Source organism: Schizosaccharomyces cryophilus (genome assembly GCF_000004155.1).
Source record: "Schizosaccharomyces cryophilus OY26 unplaced genomic scaffold supercont4.1, whole genome shotgun sequence".
Classification (NCBI taxonomy): Eukaryota; Fungi; Ascomycota; class Schizosaccharomycetes; order Schizosaccharomycetales; family Schizosaccharomycetaceae; genus Schizosaccharomyces; species Schizosaccharomyces cryophilus.
The window spans coordinates 2,448,375-2,466,747 of record NW_013185624.1 but is presented as its reverse complement, the minus strand read 5'-3'; the positions used below and the strand labels follow the sequence as shown (position 1 = coordinate 2,466,747).

General features: G+C 38.1%; 9 protein-coding genes across 9 annotated transcripts; 7 read left to right on the top strand and 2 right to left on the bottom strand.

The window, feature by feature from the left end:
* Positions 1-19: 19 nt before the first annotated feature.
* SPOG_04048 (palmitoyltransferase) lies at positions 20-4,093 on the bottom strand. Its single transcript, XM_013166310.1, has one exon. It carries the CDS (start codon positions 2,578-2,580, stop codon positions 658-660), a length of 1,923 nt encoding a protein of 640 aa, XP_013021764.1. The 5' UTR covers positions 2,581-4,093; the 3' UTR covers positions 20-657.
* Positions 2,752-4,961, top strand: SPOG_04047 (GTPase like protein). The gene has a single exon (XM_013166309.1). It carries the CDS (start codon positions 3,337-3,339, stop codon positions 4,819-4,821), a length of 1,485 nt encoding a protein of 494 aa, XP_013021763.1. The 5' UTR covers positions 2,752-3,336; the 3' UTR covers positions 4,822-4,961.
* A 139-nt stretch (positions 4,962-5,100) lies between these two features.
* SPOG_04046 (SWI/SNF complex subunit Snf5) lies at positions 5,101-6,843 on the top strand (the record flags this gene model as incomplete). Its single annotated transcript, XM_013166308.1, has 1 exon — positions 5,101-6,843. One exon carries the CDS (start codon positions 5,101-5,103, stop codon positions 6,841-6,843), a length of 1,743 nt encoding a protein of 580 aa, XP_013021762.1.
* Positions 6,844-7,361: 518 nt separating this feature from the next.
* SPOG_04045 (Clr6 histone deacetylase associated PHD protein- 2 Cph2) lies at positions 7,362-9,134 on the top strand (the record flags this gene model as incomplete). Its single annotated transcript, XM_013166307.1, has 2 exons — positions 7,362-8,303; positions 8,358-9,134. The coding sequence occupies 2 exons, from the start codon at positions 7,362-7,364 to the stop codon at positions 9,132-9,134; spliced, it is 1,719 nt and encodes a 572-aa protein (XP_013021761.1).
* Positions 9,135-9,543: 409 nt separating this feature from the next.
* Positions 9,544-11,432, top strand: SPOG_04044 (DNA polymerase Xfamily). The gene has a single exon (XM_013166306.1). It carries the CDS (start codon positions 9,667-9,669, stop codon positions 11,173-11,175), a length of 1,509 nt encoding a protein of 502 aa, XP_013021760.1. The 5' UTR covers positions 9,544-9,666; the 3' UTR covers positions 11,176-11,432.
* Positions 11,361-13,084, top strand: SPOG_04043 (translation initiation factor eIF5). Its single transcript, XM_013166305.1, has one exon. It carries the CDS (start codon positions 11,763-11,765, stop codon positions 12,915-12,917), a length of 1,155 nt encoding a protein of 384 aa, XP_013021759.1. The 5' UTR covers positions 11,361-11,762; the 3' UTR covers positions 12,918-13,084.
* On the bottom strand, positions 12,970-15,007 carry SPOG_04042 (mediator complex subunit Pmc2/Med1). The gene is made up of 3 exons (XM_013166304.1): positions 14,322-15,007; positions 13,589-14,242; positions 12,970-13,547 (listed from the first exon to the last, which is right to left on the bottom strand). The coding sequence occupies exons 1-3, from the start codon at positions 14,553-14,555 to the stop codon at positions 13,053-13,055; spliced, it is 1,383 nt and encodes a 460-aa protein (XP_013021758.1). The 5' UTR covers positions 14,556-15,007; the 3' UTR covers positions 12,970-13,052.
* SPOG_04041 (uncharacterized protein) lies at positions 14,749-15,001 on the top strand (the record flags this gene model as incomplete). Its single annotated transcript, XM_013166303.1, has 2 exons — positions 14,749-14,772; positions 14,840-15,001. The coding sequence occupies 2 exons, from the start codon at positions 14,749-14,751 to the stop codon at positions 14,999-15,001; spliced, it is 186 nt and encodes a 61-aa protein (XP_013021757.1).
* Positions 15,008-15,105: 98 nt separating the features above from the next.
* On the top strand, positions 15,106-18,333 carry SPOG_04040 (CMGC/DYRK/DYRK2 protein kinase Pom1; the record flags this gene model as incomplete). Its single annotated transcript, XM_013166302.1, has 1 exon — positions 15,106-18,333. One exon carries the CDS (start codon positions 15,106-15,108, stop codon positions 18,331-18,333), a length of 3,228 nt encoding a protein of 1,075 aa, XP_013021756.1.
* Positions 18,334-18,373: the final 40 nt, after the last annotated feature.

The following is an 18,373-nucleotide window of genomic DNA, read 5'->3' as shown; positions in this document are numbered from 1 at the left end:
GCTTTGAAAGATCTGTTGTAAAAAGACCTCTAATGAACAATGTCTATAGAAGAATGCGATAATATGCTCTATTAAACTAGCTAATATACTATTGTCTTGCCGTGGTGGCTTGTCCAAGAACAGGTAAAATGGTGTTTACGAATGAAGCGTTCTTCGCATTTACTTCACCCTTGCCAAGCCACAGTAATAGGTATTAAAGAAAAAAGAAAAGGGAGAAAAAAAAATTTTTCACTCTCAAGAAGTAATTAGTAAATCCTCAGTACATGTCCTTTTTTAGTTTTGCTCTTGGTTATGTTCATACAATGCTCTCTCGATTAGATTCCATGTCAACCCATGCTAGTTTTCATTTATATGGTGGAAGATATTTCTAAGGATTTGCCATAAACAATTAAAACGTCGTTTGTAACAAGTGCAGCTTCCTAATTTGAAGTTGAATGAAGGAGGGAGCCCTTGCAAGTACGCATTGTTCTCAATCGTTGTTCCATTTCTATAACCATTCATAAATAAAGAACTTCTAGTGTAAGGAAATAAAAAAAAGTTATTATGCATATGCATATGCATCAACATCAAAACGTACCTCCAATGGAAACGAAGTCTTTCTAGAATTCATAAAAGTGAAAAGTATCTCGGGAAGTAGTAGAAAAGGTCGGTAGATATTTAAGAAGTATTCCCGTTACTCTCGATATCTGCTTTCTGTTCATCAGATAATCCTCGCCAAAAGTACATACAGTTCTTGTATACACTTTGTTTGTCATGTGGATTTGCAGAAGATAAACTGAGATCTCTTGGAAAAGAAGGGTTAGGAGTTTTTGATCGACACATAAAAAAACGAAAAACATCACAGAAAAATAACAAGTATTGATCTAAGCCAATGAGTGCCGCAAGTGTATGCATCAAGGTATGGCGATGCTTATTGGGATTTCGCACCACCATCCCTTGACTCGTAGGAGCAGAGAATGATTTGTACCTCTGGAAAAGCCGATATTCAGCTGTTGTCATATTGTGAGCCACTTGCCATAGCTGGGTAAAACTTAGTGACAAGACCCAAAACCAATTAATTGAAACGACAAAGATAGCAACTATGACGAACATGTCTTTTAATAACCACTCACAGAAAATACCTCTTACAAACATGCAAGTATATGACTCATATTTTTCTTGAATAGGAATCACTGACAAGTAAACAAAGGCAGCATAACAATAGAGAGGAATCAAAACAGCCAACAGTAATGTATAAATGAGGAATACTTTATGGTTTTTCAGACCGACGCAATTGCTGATCCAGGGACAATGATGATCATAACGATAGACGCACCGATCACAAGCGATACAATGAAATGATCTGTTTGGTTTCGGGTGAAGGCACCTAAGGCAAAAATGGTTCTGATCAAAAATGCTTTTACCAAGTAAATCTTCTATGCATTCTCTTCTCTGAGTAATGCCGCCGATTGTAGGAACATAGCCAGGATCTTGAAAGACCGCATTGACATAGTAAGCAATGCAAAGAAATGAAAGAAACAGAAAAGTGACAAACAAAAAGAACTTTTTTCGATAAAGGACAGGAAGAATATATACGCATGCATGACTCCAAACCCAGAAAAAAGTTGAAGAAAACAGACCAGCTAAAAATGGTGTCTCAATGAAGAATAAAGCCACTTCGGTAGAAGACTCCACATAATATATAATGAATTTGCATGACAGATAGATCCAAGCAGGAGCTAAAAACACAGATAATACGAAGGGACAGACACTCATGATTAAAAAAGCAATCCCCAGAATAGGAAATGAAGCTGCGAAAGGTAATCGAAAGTAAGCTCTTCTGGAAAATTGGTGGTTAATAGGAACCACCTGATACTTTTCTATCGGTTCATTTACAATAGCTTGAACTTTAAGCCCATTCACAACCAAGGCCTCGCGGAATTGCTTAGATACTCCAAGTTCCACAGAAAGGGCCCAAGGTGTTTTCAATTGACCTGATAAATCTGCAATAGCTCTTGCTCCGGATAAGCCGCATTCTTGAAGGATCAGTCTAATGCATTTGGGTTTTGCGCCTACTAATGACCAATGTAACGGTGTCATATTTTCATTGTCTGTTGCATGAACATTAGCGCCCCATTTCAATAGACAGTTAGTTACCAACTCATTGCCATGGTATACAGCCCACATAAGAGGAGTATGTCGATTTTCATCAGGAGAGTCAACTGGAATGTCTAAATGTAAGAGATAAACTACCAAAAATGAATTAGAGGAGTGAACTGCTAAGTGCAAACAATGAAAGCCTTGACTGTCTTGAATCAACGGGTCACCACCTCGCTGAACCAAGTAATTTACCATTTGAACTAGTCCTCGTTTTGCAGCCCAGTGAAGAGGGGTTGCCCGTAAATCTACAGTAGGACTGTTCACATCAATGCCTTTATCCAATAAGTAATTGCAAACTTCGAATTGCTGATTCAAAGCAGCCCAATGCAGCGCTGTTGCTCCCCTTTCATCTTTATCGTCAATACTAGAGGTTCCTGAGTTTATATAGTCTTTTATACATTCAATGTCTCCCTGACTTGCTGCAGCAAACAGATTTCCCATTTCTTTTCGCAATGTAAACCAAACAACCAAGGAAGACTGTAAGAACCTCAAAGTCGACCGTGCCTCTCTTATTAGGATGTTTATGAGTAAATAATATAAATATGATAAATTTTTCTCAAACTTCCGGTAGTTTTATTAATGCTGACCCCATACGCGGTGTTATGGTGTCTTAATAAATCAGCTAACGTTAAATTCTTACTTAAAATTGTCATGTTGTTTTCTATAAATAAACCAGAAAACAAGGAGAATTTAGGTGTACATATATACTTTCTTGAAGTAATTGCTGTTTCTATCGTTTCTCGCCATTATACATGTCCATAGAGTGAAAATGTCTTTAAAAAAAGCTTTAACTTATCGGTGTAGGCAGACGAAAAAGAAGTTTATAGGAGCACTATATTCCTGGTATTGATTCTTGTACTTTTCCTCATAACTTTTTATATGTTGTACTCTACCGAAAAGCAATCTCTATAAAGTGCTAGTGTCGATAAACGCTTCATTTGAAGGACCTTTTTCTTTTTTCTATATAATATAAAAAAACCATTTAAATTAAATCTTAGCATTTGACGATTCGAACTAAACGTAATCACCGTTGATTTCTGACTGTAGGAAATTCCAATATCAACAGAAAGTTAGTCATTACACTACAGACTTTATTTTTTCCTTGCGACCAGCTTTTGGTCATGAATGCTCTTTTTCCTTATATTTAATAAGTATCAAAGATCTACTGACATAGAAGAAAGAAAGTGAACCCGGAAGATGACTATTCAGAACTTTTGCCGTGGATGTGGCCATGTATTACAATCCCTAGATTCGAAAGCAAGCGGATACAAACGCTTGCTTAAACCTTCGGTTTCGCATGTAAGCCCTCAAACGTCGCGATGGAATTCTCGAAGAAATGAACAAAGCGTATTTGAAAATGCATTCTCTAAGTTAGATCCAAAAAACCAAAAGCTCTTTCCTAAATCACCTTCAATCCCTAACGTCAAAGAAAAAGCCTTCAATACTCATCTATGGTGTCAACGATGCCACGATATAAAGTTTTATAATCGCTTTCAGCAGGAGGACTTGCTGCAGGAGTCAACAACTACGTTAACTGAAGTCATGAAGGGTATAAACGCTGATTCCAAAACGTCTTTGGTTCTTCAAGTTACCGATGTTAGTAATCTTAATCCAGAACAATTTATTTCAGCTAAAAGGATGACGGACTTTCCTGTGTTTCATGTTTTTAGCCACGTTGATACTCTTCCTCGACCTAATGCTTCTTGGTTATTCCCGGCGCTTGATCTATCTCCCGAAAATGCCATGCTACTAACAGCACATCGAAGCACCACAGAAACTATCAGGGAACTTCTTAGAAAAATTCACCCAATGCTTAAGCCAGGTAGCCATGTATACGTTATCGGAGAAGCGAATTCCGGCAAGTCCAGTCTTATTCAAAGTTTTGCTCAATACGGAAATGGTTTGGTGAAAGAATTATCAATGGAAAGTTTATTACCAGGAACAACGCTGAAATCTATTTCTTTTTCAGCTTCAAGTTTTGGAAAAACTTTTGCTAGTCTCCAAGATGGCAACGTGATAGATACCCCAGGATATTCTGGAGCTTTAGGTTCTTTATTACCATGGATAGATTCAAAGGCTTTTAGAGAGTTGGTTCCTAAAGTTCGCACACGAAAAAAACAGCTACAATCTAAACCAGTGCAGGTGCCGATTTACTCTACCCAGAGTATTCTATTTGGAGGTCTTATTCGTGTTACACCCATTGAAGTGTCAGCTGAGGACTTCATCGATTTGGAGCAAAGTCAAATTCAGAGGAATAAAGAAAATAACATACAGTCTAATGAGAAAGGTATATTTTCATTCCAGATTCCTCCCTATATTTCCCACCCAAATTACAAAGAGCCATTGCTGGCTAAAATTTTCACAAAATTACCTTTCCACGTGAGCAGAACTGAAAAAATAAAACGTTTTGAAAAAGAATGCGTAGAAAAGTCTACAATTCAACTTGTCACTCGTGCACCCAGCAAGTTGCTGCCTTCATTTTGCGTATATATACAACCAAAAAAACTTCACTCTCATGTGTTTGACTCTTTCTCAAACGGGGAATTAATAATCCACAACTTTGGCTTTGTTTCCTTTGATACTCCCCGACCATTCAAACTACTTGTTGAGGCCGTAAATCCTCTGGCTGTATCATGGAGACCTTCAAGTTACATATTGGAGACTTCAAAGTCAACTTCCTAATCTTACAGCCCCCAATTTTGTTTGCTAATTTTTTTAGTTAATTTTGTTATAGAGACCTGTTTCGCTGGACTTGAATGATGCTATAAATGAATATTATGATGTTGATCAAGCTAGACATTAATGTAATAAACTTTCCGCAAATTAAAAATAATTAACAACTACTATTTATGAGTTACTCTATAACAATGTACACTTTTCAAAGAAATAAACTCTCATATTCTCCCTACGTCCATTAGGCTGCGGTATTCCTTGTCTGTGCGCAATTTTATCCAAAGCCTAATGGATGCCAATTTGCAGCATTGTCTGTTGTCAGATCAAGCTTATTTATCTCAAGTATCGGAAAATCAATTAGAAACTAGCATTTCTAATACCACGCTTTCTCGATATCAAAGTGCGCGTGAATTACTGTCCTTGCGTTCCGGTTCAGAGGCAGCAATTAATCGATTTGGCATTGGTTATGCAGGTTTTGGGAATGGTTGGACGTCTACGAAATCAAAAATTATCTATCCTAATCATAAGAAAAAAGTGCGAGGCCGGTATTGTTATTCATTCAACCGTAGGACGAATGCAACTCAAGCTGAACTGCCAGTGGACCTAGTGCCAATAAGACTGGAAATTGACGCAGATAGGTATAAATTAAGAGAATCATTTACCTGGAATGCTTACGATAAATGTATTCCTTTAGACGTTTTCGCCGAGCAGCTATGTTTAGATTATGACATTCCTCCAAATCATATGCATATGGCACAGAATATTTCAAAAAGTATTCAATCTCAAATTCAAGATTATCGACCTATTCGACAAGCTCTCGATTCATCTTTACAAGCCCAATTGGATGATCAAGGGCGACGCCTTTCATTTTCGGAAGAAGGGATCTCAGTAGACGAATCACCGCAGATATCCAAAGAAGAAACTAAGAATGATGGCAGGGATCTTCGCTTTTTGGTAAATATTGATATTACAATTGGACGTTTAAACCTTATAGACCAATTCGAATGGGATCTATTTTCACCTTCTGGAAGTGCTGAGGAATTTGCGTCAGTCATGTGCTTTGATCTTGGCTTAAGCGGAGACTTTTGTACGTCAATTGCGCATTCTATTCGAGAGCAATCACAAATGTATCTAAAATCACTAGTTTTAGTCGGTTATACATTCGACGAAAAAGAAATTGATGATGAAGAAATACGATCGTTTATGTTACCACCTTTAAGGAAAGCCCTTAGGCAGAAAGATATGAGCGCGAAACCCTGCTCTCCAATGGTTTATGAATTATCCGATGCTGAAATGGAACGTCAAGACCGTGGATACGATCGAGAAGCTAGAAGGATGAGAAGACGACAAGGGCGTGCTAAGCACGGTGTAACTCTTCCGGATTTAAATGATATTCCAAAGATACATAGAACATCTTATAACAATTCATCGGTTCCTTTTGATGATGACTGGAATCAGATGTATGCTGATGCTATTGCGCGGAAGCAAGCAACACTCGACTATCAAGCTTCTATGGCTCCAATGAAAGAGGGCTTAGTTCTTCGGTTTAAGATATCCCCAGAAAAACTTAAATTATCGGTGGATCGTGCCATGAGTTCTCCTAAACTTACTCCTTCACTTTTGACAGAAGTATATTCCGCAAATGTACCTCAATTTGGCTATCCATCTATTCAGCATGAGGTTTCAGATAATTATACCGTTAATCCATATTCTAACACTTCCTTGTCCTTGCTAAATTCATCCCAAATTCCAATGAATGCTCAGGCGCATGGAAATCCTTTACCGAACTTTGCCCCAGATTGGGTAAAGCGTTGCATCGATGAAATTAACTATAAATACCCTAATGAAAAATTTGCTATTACGGTAAAGCAAGCAGAGAATCCTGCTGAGCAGATCTTTGTACGTATCCGTTGTCAATACTGTCTTAATGAAATTTTCTCAGCTGGTCCTGGATTATCTTTTGGCAATTTCGAAATTCATTTGCTTTCTAAGGCACATCAGTTGAACAAAGAATCTCAGATACTACTATAAAGCAATACTCTGCTTGTTCTTCAAAACGTGCTCTATTCTAGAGCTTCAATGAGAGAAGAGCATGTCTTTTAAGTTTGACATAAGTAGATTACCTACACGTCCTTTGTTAATATATGTTTCTTCTATGAATTCTATAACGGTCGATGCATATTAATGAGTCTAACGACATTTTTGAGCCAGTTGGTTTATCTTTTGATTTTCTAATTTTGGGGGGATAAATGATTTCTTTTAATTGATTAATATATCTAGGCACATTCTATCCTATAGAAGCTCTTAACCTTCAAGCTGAGCAAGGTGATCCGGCTTTATTCATAAATCGAGGAGCTTTTCGATGCAAATATATAATATATATATATATTTATCTTAAATAAGAGAAACTAAAGAAATCATCTATTTCTTTTTTTTATTTATGCATTATGATCGTGTACCTTACCTCTCGTTATTTTGAGAAGCACCGACCTGACTGGAGGAACTACGAACTCCCTTGGTGCACACGAGTGAGCCGGTTTTTCTTAACAATGGATTTGAAGCCTTGGAATCATGTATCAGAAGCTCATCAAGCTTCTATCTTAGAAGATATAAAGGCTATTACTGAAGCAGGAGAGAGAAAAATAGTAGTAGACCGTGAATTGTCAACAAGCAGAACGAACAAAGCTAATAATAGAAGGTCGATTGATTTAAAAAGGGTTAGAAAAGAAGACCCCGAAAAAGAAGAAAGCAGTGATTCAGACTATTCACCGCCAGGTAATGCGAAACGGAAGCAATCTAAAGTTGATGCTCGTTCTCCAGATACCGGAAATGAAAAACCTTCGCTTACGATTGAGGAAGAAGCATCAGAGAAATATGCAACCAAAAGATTAAGGAGGAGAGCAGGAAAGAGTCAGGAAGAACAAGACGATTTTTTGCCTTGGAGCGCTGTTGATGACAATTTCCAGCCTGTTGGAAATCAGGAAGTCGGGAAGAATTTTAGAAAAACCGAGGAAACATCAATTTTGAAAGAGAACATACCTCTTCTAGAAAGTCATTTAAAGGAGAATCCAAAGACGAAACCTCCTGCAACAAAACCCAAATTCCAGGGAAAGTTAACCTTCAAAGCCAAACCTCCTTCTGAGGAAAATCAACCAACCAAGAGCAGTAATTCTTCAAGTATTCGTGAAAAGAAGATAAAAGGGTCGGAAAAGCAAAGCGAGTCAAACAGCACTGAGATGGAGCCCACTGAGGAATATACATACAGATACAACAATGATTTTTGTTCAGCGTGCCATGGATCGGGCAATTTCCTTTGTTGTGAAACTTGCCCCAATAGTTTTCACTTCAGTTGTATAGATCCTCCTATCGAGGAAACAAATTTACCCGATGGTGCATGGTATTGTAACAATTGTCGATATAGATCATTGTACGGCGAAGGCTCCGACCAAGAAGATACGGAAGAAAAAGTAAAAAAAGAAGAGGATTCTATGGTAAATGTTTGGATGCGTCTATGTACGCAAGTTGATTCAAGTAATCCTTCCCAGTTTCAATTACCATACGCTATACGATCGTATTTTCAGGGAATTGGTATTGGCGTTTTTGGGGAATACTTAGAAACTGATTCAATAAAGCAATCTAGAGCAGGACGCAAAAACATAATGGATGATAGGGACGCCTTTTTGTTAAGAGATCAGAATGGAGCACCTGTGTGTTGCTATCATTGTCAAAGCTCGGTATTACCATCCCAAAGCATGGTTGTGTGCGACTATTGCTTGTCTTATTGGCACCCGGATTGTCTTTCTCCCCCCTTGTCTACTTTGCCTTCTAGTATAAGAAAGTGGAAATGTCCAAATCATGCTGAGCACGTAACCCCTCGATATCGACTGCCGAGAAGAGCTAAAGTGATTGATGTAGGACTACCTCGAGGTTTTAAAAATAGAGGTAACATAATTATTGATGATCGTGAAGACAGAGAATCAATTCAAACAATTCAGTGGCAAGGAAAAATTCGGGTTGTCCCTACTAAAGCTTTCAAGTTGAATTTTTTGGAACAAATAAAGGACAACATAAAATATTTGGAGCAGATGTATAGGCAAAACGAGGCGGTTTGTCTAAAGACTCTTCCGCAATTAGCTTCTTACGCTTCACGAGATTGCGAATTCCCGCTAAGAGTACTTTCAGATGTCGCAAACAATAACCTAAACAATGATGACTATGTGCTTGCATTACGGGATTTACTGCGAATACTTAGATGGGATCCATCCAAGCCTGTTCCCTGTCCTACGGAGCTTGTGGATCTTTCTATACGCCATTCAATATAGAGAGCATTGGGCGCACCTCTTTATTTTTACGATTTTTGCAGATTGGTTTCAGATCTAGGATATATATTTAATGGCCGGAAAAAAAATAATACAGATGAGACTAAAGTACTTGTATTGCAGGTTTCATGATGTTATGTTGTATTCTTCTGGGGGAATGCGGGCGTTCTTCCGTGGTCGAAGCTGCAAAGCATCAGATAAGTTACACGAGTAATAGGAGAATTTTTCTTTACAAACAGACAAACAGACTTATGTATGTAAGTGGTTACGTCCTTAACGATAAATGTTTAGATGCTATTTAGCATACTAATCTGAAAGCACTCTAAAAAAACTGTATTTGCAAACTAAATTTTTAATAAAGATTAGTGTAAGCGACTATTTTTCCATATGGTCGATGATTTCATAATTACCATAAAAACCTGAAAATTGTAATTTCTGAGAATTTGCTTTAGGGGTCACCTTTCCAAATAAAACATTTTTGCTATTACTTATTTTTACTATTTATCTGATATATTAAAAGGTTTGATACATATTAATGGGCTTTCTTTCGAATGCAACAGCTTATATTTTACCAGGTCGAATACCTAAACAACAGTTGTTGGATTGTCATGCTAAAATCCTTCATTTGGGTGGTAAAACATTGTTAGAGCCTACAACAGCAGAGTACATCTTTGTAAACTATGTACAATTAGGACGGGTACGACGTGAATTGAGAACTATAGGAACACCCCTCGAAAGTTGTAAAGCCTGTAAATATATTGTAAATATTTCTTGGCTCAACGAGCCAAAACAGCCGCTTTCGGAGAATCATAATGTTCTATGGTATAATCCCGATAAATTTCAAGAAGAAAAATATCGATTTTCAGAGGAAAGCGAAAACATCGATAGTTCTAAGGAAGTAGACGAGCAACCCGGTAATGAATTGAAGGAAAGCTCTAAAGCGGAAAAAGAAGCCTCAGAGGAATGTGAAAGTCAAGTATACCCTACTAACGATACGTTTCCATATGTGCTGGGAATGCCACGCTATGCTTGTCAACGCAAATCGCCTTTGGTTTGTGTGAACCAAGATTTTGTAAGTGTTCTAGAAGTGCTTAAAGCTTGTAGGGAAGTTAATGGCGAATCAATGCGGGCTCGCGCATACGGTATGGCGATTTCTTCTATCAAGTCGCTTCCTGTCAAAATCGACGACGGCGAGTTTCTTACAAAACTACCCGGCTGTGGGCCTAAAATTACTCATTTGTGGCGAGAGTTCTCAACAACTGGTAAATTGAAGGAAGCTGAGGAGTATAATAACGACCCAGCTGCAAAGGTTATCCGACTCTTTTACAACATTTTCGGAGTTGGTGCGGCTAAAGCTCTTGAATGGTATCAAAAAGGCTGGCGAACAATTGAAGACGCACGAAGGCATAAAGATACGTTTACAAAGCAGATTCAAGTCGGATTGGAGTACTATGAGGATTTTTCAAAACCCACAACCATAGAGGAAGCCACAAACATTTATAATACCGTTATTTCTTCACTACCTGATGCTATTAAAGTACAATCTTGTTTGGTAGGAGGCTTTCGACGAGGAAAGCCCGTGGGCGCTGACATCGACATGGTCCTTAGTCCTTCACCGACTCATACAACTAAGCACTTAGTGGATGCCGTATTAGCAATTCTCAATCAAGAATTTAATTTTAATTTAATCTCTATTCAAGAACATTCTTGCGGTGGAAAAAAGGGATATGTTATTCTAGCAGTTATTTTGTCACCAGAATCAAATATTCATAGGCGAATCGATATTATCGTTGTTCCTCCTGCATACCTAGGCTCTGCTGTTTTGGGATGGAGTGGTGGTATCTTCTTCTTAAGGGACTTAAAAGTCTACGCTAATGAACGGCAGCTTAGCTTTGACTCATTCGATATAGTTGATCTCAATACAGGCAAGGATATCTGCCCAACGAAGCTTGACGAATGGAAAGATCCGGTATCAGCAGAAAGAGATGTATTTCATTTGTTTCAGCTTGATTATATTGAACCAAAGTATCGGAATACTGGTTAATATACTTAACATGAAATCACAACAAAGCACTTTTGTGTAAGGATTTGGCTCTCACTTGTAATTTCTTATATGAATTGCAACCTTTCTATTGTTCTTTATCAAAAATAAAGCTCAAATCAGAAATTGGATCGATCTTTCTTTTTGCATATTTGGAAATCCCATAGACTTTGTGTTTACTAACGCGACTTCTTCCTATAATATACAGGTAACATCGCTACCTAAAAATTTCACCCATGTGACTGAGAAAACACTCATTATATATGTACGCTGCTCCCTTGCCTTTAACCATATTCCTAAGCACCCAGAAATATACATACCTTTGGAAAAAATAGAACCAAAGGAATTTTCATGTTTGAGATATCGAAAAAAAACAAAACAGTGCTTTTTAGTAAAGTTTTCGAAGTGGCCACCTAAAGGAGCTTTAAATACCTTGGTTCAAATAATCAAAGAATAAGTGACTTGTTATGCGATTTCAAATCAAAAAATAAGTCACGAGCACCGACCGCTGTCAAAAAAATAAGTTGAGCTAACTATATATTACCGGAAAAACCAAGAACAATTATTCTGAATTAGATTGAAACGGTACCATGGCGACCATTAATATTAGACGTGATGTTAAGGATAGCTTTTATCGCTACCAAATGCCCAAGCTGCAAGCTAAAATTGAAGGCAAGGGAAACGGTATAAAAACGGTTATTACTAATATGACCGATATAGCGAAAGCTTTGGGACGACCCCCCTTGTATCTGACCAAATTTTTTGGCTTTGAGCTTGGAGCGCAGACCACCATTGTCGCTGATATGGATCGTTACATTGTTAACGGAGCACATGATGCTGCTAAGCTTCAAGATATGTTGGATGTTTTTATTCGTCGTTTCGTTTTGTGTGCTTCTTGCCAAAATCCAGAAACGGAATTGAGCATCAACAAAAAGGACCAAACCATCACTTATGATTGCAAAGCTTGTGGTTATCGTGGAGAAATCGACGGCCGTCACAAGCTTACGGGTGTTATTGTGAAAAATCCACCTGCCAAAAAATCCCACAAACATAAAAAGGCTTCTCGACATGTTGATGAAGACGACGTTGCCGAAGATGAACTTACTCGTCGTATTCGTAAGGAAGCTGCTGAATTGCCCACTGCTGAAACAATAAACGAGGAAGATTGGGCTGTGGATACAAGTGAGGAAGCTGTGCGTGCTCGTGTTCAAGAATTGGAAGGTAATATTAAAGATGTGCTCTCTGTGAATGATTCACGTGGAGAGGATGATGAAGCCGATGCTCGTTATGATGAATTTGGTCAATGGTTGGAATTGCGACTTCCTATGTCTGATGTAGACATTTACAAAAAGATGAAGGAAGAGAACATCCATCATAAGAGCAAGGCAATTGCTGTGTTGGTTCAACGTATCATTCGTCCTCCTTTCTTAGGTCAATTCAAAAAACATGCTGCCCTTTTTAAAAAACTTAGTAACACCGATAAACATGAGCGTGCTATCCTTGGAGGTTACGAACGTCTCATTGAGTCGAGCAAATTACAACATTTGGACACTGTTTCTAAGGTTTTGTTAGAAATCTATCAAAATGACTTGGTTTCTGAAGGAACGCTTGAAAAATGGGGCGCTAAACCTAGCAAGAAATATGTTAGTCGTGAAACAAGTAAGAAAATACTGGATTCTGCTCGTCCCTTTTTGAATTGGCTCGCGGAGGCCAGTGACGAGTCTGAAAGTGAAGAGGATGAATAGACTTTTTACCAAGTTGATACTTTTTAGCCTTTCAGAATTTTAAAAAGCTGAGGTTCTGCAGCTTTATTTTAGCTACTTAGAAAATAAAAAAGCGTTATTGCTTATGTTATTTTAATTTTAGATATTTATTCAACGTTATGTATGTTGTAAGTTGTTGAACAACTTTGGTATTGCAAACTCCAACACAAGGCCAATATTTAAAGTTTTCTGAAGCATTTTTTGGATTTTTATAGTATCGTTCTGGTTTATTGGAGTAGTACCGTATGTAATGGAATTTAATTGAATAATACCATTCGGAAGTACCGCAATATTGGCAATGACTGGATCCACGTTAGATAGCTTATTTAGTTCTTGATATTGCATATGAATCATAGGATACTGTTTCATAATCAGGTTCAATCGGAGAGAAGCGGTCGCGGTTATTTTTGTAGAGGTGAGCTTTACATTTTCAAAAATAGTTTGTAATGCCAAGTATTGACGAACATGTTGGAAAATACCGAGAATCTGCCGAGGATGACTGAAAGGAATACGATGAACTGAGCGAGCAGGGATGTCAATTCCTCCCAGATATATAATATGGCTTTTATTCATAGACGGATAACCCGCTGTTGTTTGGTTAGGGAGATTAAGCTAAGTGTTAGTAGTTTTTATAAAAATTAAAATACTCTTACCAAATTTTTGTAGGGAATAAAGTTTTCAGATAGATTTACGTCGGTGATTTGAAGAAAGCTGAGCAAGGATTGTACGCCAAATTCTGGAAACACAAAATGAGAATCTTCAAAAAGAAGCTCCATCGTAGCTGGTATTTGAGTCATGGTTGTTTCCGGTAACCAGTTAACTTCGCCAGAAATTTTTAAGGGTGTCTCAGACACTAAGTTTGCTCCATAAAAGGCGGATGGTAAGGAATTTGAAGGAAGCTCATTCATAGAAATCTTCGCAGTATATAAAGAATCTTGATATTTCCAAAAAGCCAACTGAAGTCCTAAATTCCCGTTATTATCATTTAAAGGTTTTCCCTCTGCACTCATTATTATTTCAGTTTCATCACTGGACGCTTGAGACCTTAACCTTGAAGCGTATATTAAGTTAAATGCAGATTTTAAAGCCTCCAAATACTGAAAACAGCTCTGCTGAACAGATGGCGAGCAGCGGTCAAGCGCTGCTAACAAAGCAACGTTTCGTTCTAATAAGATTGTGTTGTTTTCATGAATAGCACTCTGAAGAATATCCTCTGCAGCAGTATTTTTATATTGTTCTCCAGTGGCATCAGCAAAAGCCAAAGCAATCTTTATATCTTTATGTGATCCATTGGTTGGGATGATTACCTAAATATGTACGTTAGCAAGTTCAGAATGTATAAGATTTCAAAATTGCTCTGATTCAAAGAAAGAGTCAATGACATACATCGATGAGAATAATTTTCCCTGCAAGGCTAAGCACCACTTCATTGGAATTTGATGTGTCCGAAAAGACGTCTAATCGATATTTCTTTGCTAAATACTCAAATCCAGTTGCACTAATATCGTTCCAAGGTATAGACAAGAGAGAAGACATGCAATAATGAGTCAAATTAAACTCTGCAGGGTTAAGAGGACTCTGCTTGTAAGGAATTCTTGAAAGGATATTTGGCGGCTCCATTGTAGAAATACGTAAATAGAGCAACTTTATATTAGAAGTAAGTCAAATAGCCTAAAACGAACGCTTCGAGCGATAAAAAAGCAGATGGTGATTGAAGGAACAGAATCCAGGTATCTTTACCAAATAGTTATCCGCATTCAACTAGTTGAATGATTTCAAAATTTAAGATATCTGAAATTTATAAAGCTATACGATGGGAAAGAAGCCAATAGATTCGGTACGTGATCATAAACAGACAATTGATTTTGTACAGAACTATAAATAATATTTTTTATTTTCAATAGAAAATGGACAGTAATGTGTGCGTCTATAGGGTAAAGTATAACTTAGAGCTTGAACGACTGAAGAAAGCTGCACGTACGGGTAGTTGGGTTCGCGACACGATCCATATTAATTTTTACCACACACTAGTGGAAAGAGGATTCACCGAAATACTGCATAATTGAGGAACTGAAGCGACTAATAAGACAGAAACAATTAGTTTGTTTCAATCTTACCCTTAAAAAATCCTGTATTTTTGGGGTTTTGGATTCTGAGAAGCAGCATCATGATGACCAACTTCCAGTCCACCAAAACCGTACCCCAAAACGATGAAAACGAAGAGACAAGTATAGAATCACATCAATCTTTTCGAAAAGTTCCAAAAATGTTCGGAATGAGTAGTCAGATACTGAACACAACAGATTACAAAAACTCAGCTTCTCTTTCTGCCAACATGGAACCCCCAAAACGGTCAAGTTTTAGCAGTTCTATGACCGACACTGCTTCCTCTACGCATACTTCGAATGCAAATTCCAATTCTACTTCTGATTGGGGCCAATCTGGAATTTATTCCGATCCATTTGGCCCTAAACCTGCTGGTAATTTCGTGGAAACCCAGAATCCTCTTTTAAATGCGCCTTCATCATTGCAGATGAATGGTTATCCGCGTACAAGCTCTGAATATGAATCTTTCTCAAAGAATAGCCCTGGATCTTCCTTACATCGTCTGTCTAATCTGAGCATCAATAATAACAATCATCCGCATGATTCACCTTCAAAAAATACAGGGTCCCCGGCCGGTCCTTCGTCCCATCGTCGAGCAACTTCTATCACAAACGCTAAGGGACTGCCTCCTTCTGTTTCGTTTTATAACAAGTCTACGAAGCCAATGGATTGGAGTTCTGTAAACACCGGAACTGCTACTACTCAAGATCCATCGAACTTTATCGGATTGACGTCGCCGAATAGTGATAGTTCTTCCTCAGTGCATTCTTCAGTAATGCCAAGGAAGTCATCAGGTATTTGGCGTAATGCTGGTTACCATTCTCGTGGCTATCCTCCTTTAAAAAAATCTGGTGTTCCTCCGGTTCCTAATTTACCTTCATCATATGAAGCTGTAGGAAGATATCAAGCATCATCTACGAGTAATCCTACTTTAACTAACAAAAATAACGCTTTAACTATGGATGCAGTGTTTACTGAGAACCCACCTTCTTCTTCTTCATCAAACTCGGCTTTTGTTGCCAATACTCAAGTTTCTACTCACAATACGAATCAAAACAGTGACCATTTACATCCTTCCGCCAGGTTGAATGCAGTCTCTAATTCCTCTCATTTCAATTCCAGTAATATGCCTTCCATAACCTCTGGCAACGCCGTTCCTAAAAATCCGGTTTCCAGCGAGAAATGGTCTCAGAATTTAGAAGCTCACACGCCCAATTCAAAACAAGTACATTCTAATACTCATCATAAAAGTCAAAGCTTTGGTCGTCATTCTCCTAAAGGAAAAAGCATAAGCAGTCAGACGAATTCAGAAACAAAGCAAGCGAAATCATCTGGGAAAGAAGGAAGATCTTCTCGTGGTGGTTTTTTTAGCAGGCTTAGTTTCTCTCGGAGTTCGTCTCGAGCGAAGAAAGCAAAATCGAAGAACGAAGAAACTCCTGAGGTTCCTTCTATACCTCAAGAATATCTTAAGGATGGAAAGAAGACGCCAACTAGGACGAAGAGTCGAATGCAACAATTCATCAACTGGTTCAAATCTCCCAAAGACAAGTCAAATACTTCTTTCACACCTAATTCTTCTCCTCCCCCGGTTCCTAGACTTCCCTCGACTCAGTCTCAAATATATAATTCAAGGGAACATTTCGAAGATAATGTTCCTCCTGTACCACAGATACCTTCTACTTTCGCTTCTAATTCGAAAGGACATGTCAATCAGCAACGAAGTGTTTCCTATAATCCTAAGCGTAGCTCGCTTAATAATGAATTACCGTCGAATGAGCCTACTCCAACCACTACATTAATGGAACCCCTAGACAGTAAATTTGCTGACCTTGCGATGAAAGCCATAAATAGCAAGCGTATAAATCGATTACTTGATGAGGCCAAAATTATGCAGACCCTACTTGATCGCGCTTGTAAAATAACACCGGTTAAGAGTACTGATGTTTTATTAATTAATACTGCACCCCTTACCCGATATGAAGAGGAAGAAATAAAAGGCTATGAAAATATCTACTTTACTGGACTAAGGAATGTTAATAAGTCCAGACCAATTGATGAGACGTCTACAAACTTTGGTTTTGATGATGAGCGAGGTGATTATAGAGTTATTTTAGGGGATCACATTGCATATCGCTATGAAGTAGTTGACTTCCTTGGAAAAGGAAGTTTTGGTCAAGTGTTGCGGTGTATTGATTACGAGACAGGTAAACTGGTTGCTCTAAAACTGATCCGAAATAAGAAACGATTTCATATACAGGCTCTGGTAGAAACAAGTATTCTACAAAAAATTCGCGAATGGGATCCAATGGACGAAGCTTGTATGCTTCAGTATAGCAATCACTTTTACTTTCGCGATCATTTATGCGTTGCTACAGAATTACTGGGAATGAACCTATACGAATTAATCAAGAGTAATGGATTTAAAGGATTGCCAATTGTTATCATTAAAAGTATAACAAAACAGTTACTATTATGTTTAACTTTATTAAAGCAGAAAAATGTTATTCATTGCGACTTAAAGCCGGAAAATATATTATTGTGCCATCCTTTTAAGTCTCAAGTTAAAGTTATTGATTTCGGAAGTAGTTGTTTTGAAGGAGAATCTGTGTATACTTATATTCAGTCTCGGTTTTATCGTTCACCGGAGGTTATATTAGGAATGGGCTATGGAACTCCTATAGATATGTGGAGCCTTGGGTGTATTCTTGCTGAAATGTATACTGGGTTTCCGATATTCCCTGGTGAAAATGAGCACGAACAATTAGCCTGTATTATGGAGATTTTCGGTCCGCCAGACCGCTCTATGCTCGACAAATGCTCGAGAAGAAAAGTGTTTTTCGACTCCTTTGGAAAGCCTAGACCTTTTATTTCGTCTAAAGGAGTGAGCAGAAGACCGTTTGTAAAATCTTTACATCAAGTATTAGAATGTAAAGACGTATCGTTTTTGAGTTTTATAGCTGATTGCCTCAAGTGGGATCCGGAAGAAAGGATGACACCGTTTGAAGCGATTCAGCATGATTTTATTACAGGAAACCAAGATCGCAGACCGAATACAGCTCCTGCTCGTCAGAAGATAGTGAAGAGTCCTCCCACATACTTAGACCCACCTCCGTCAAGGCCGCTGCCCAATCTACCCAACCTTCCCAACGATGAAAAGTCAAGGGATCACATGAATTCTCGTTCCTTTGGGGCGAATGGTCAAGTTGGGAATGCGTTACCGTTACCGGGAAAAGTCCCGGATATATTTTCAAATATGGAAAGTTCCATGGTCTCGGATAATATGTATTTTTAAAAAAGACATTGAATAATGCAAGAGACCAGGCTCAATCCTG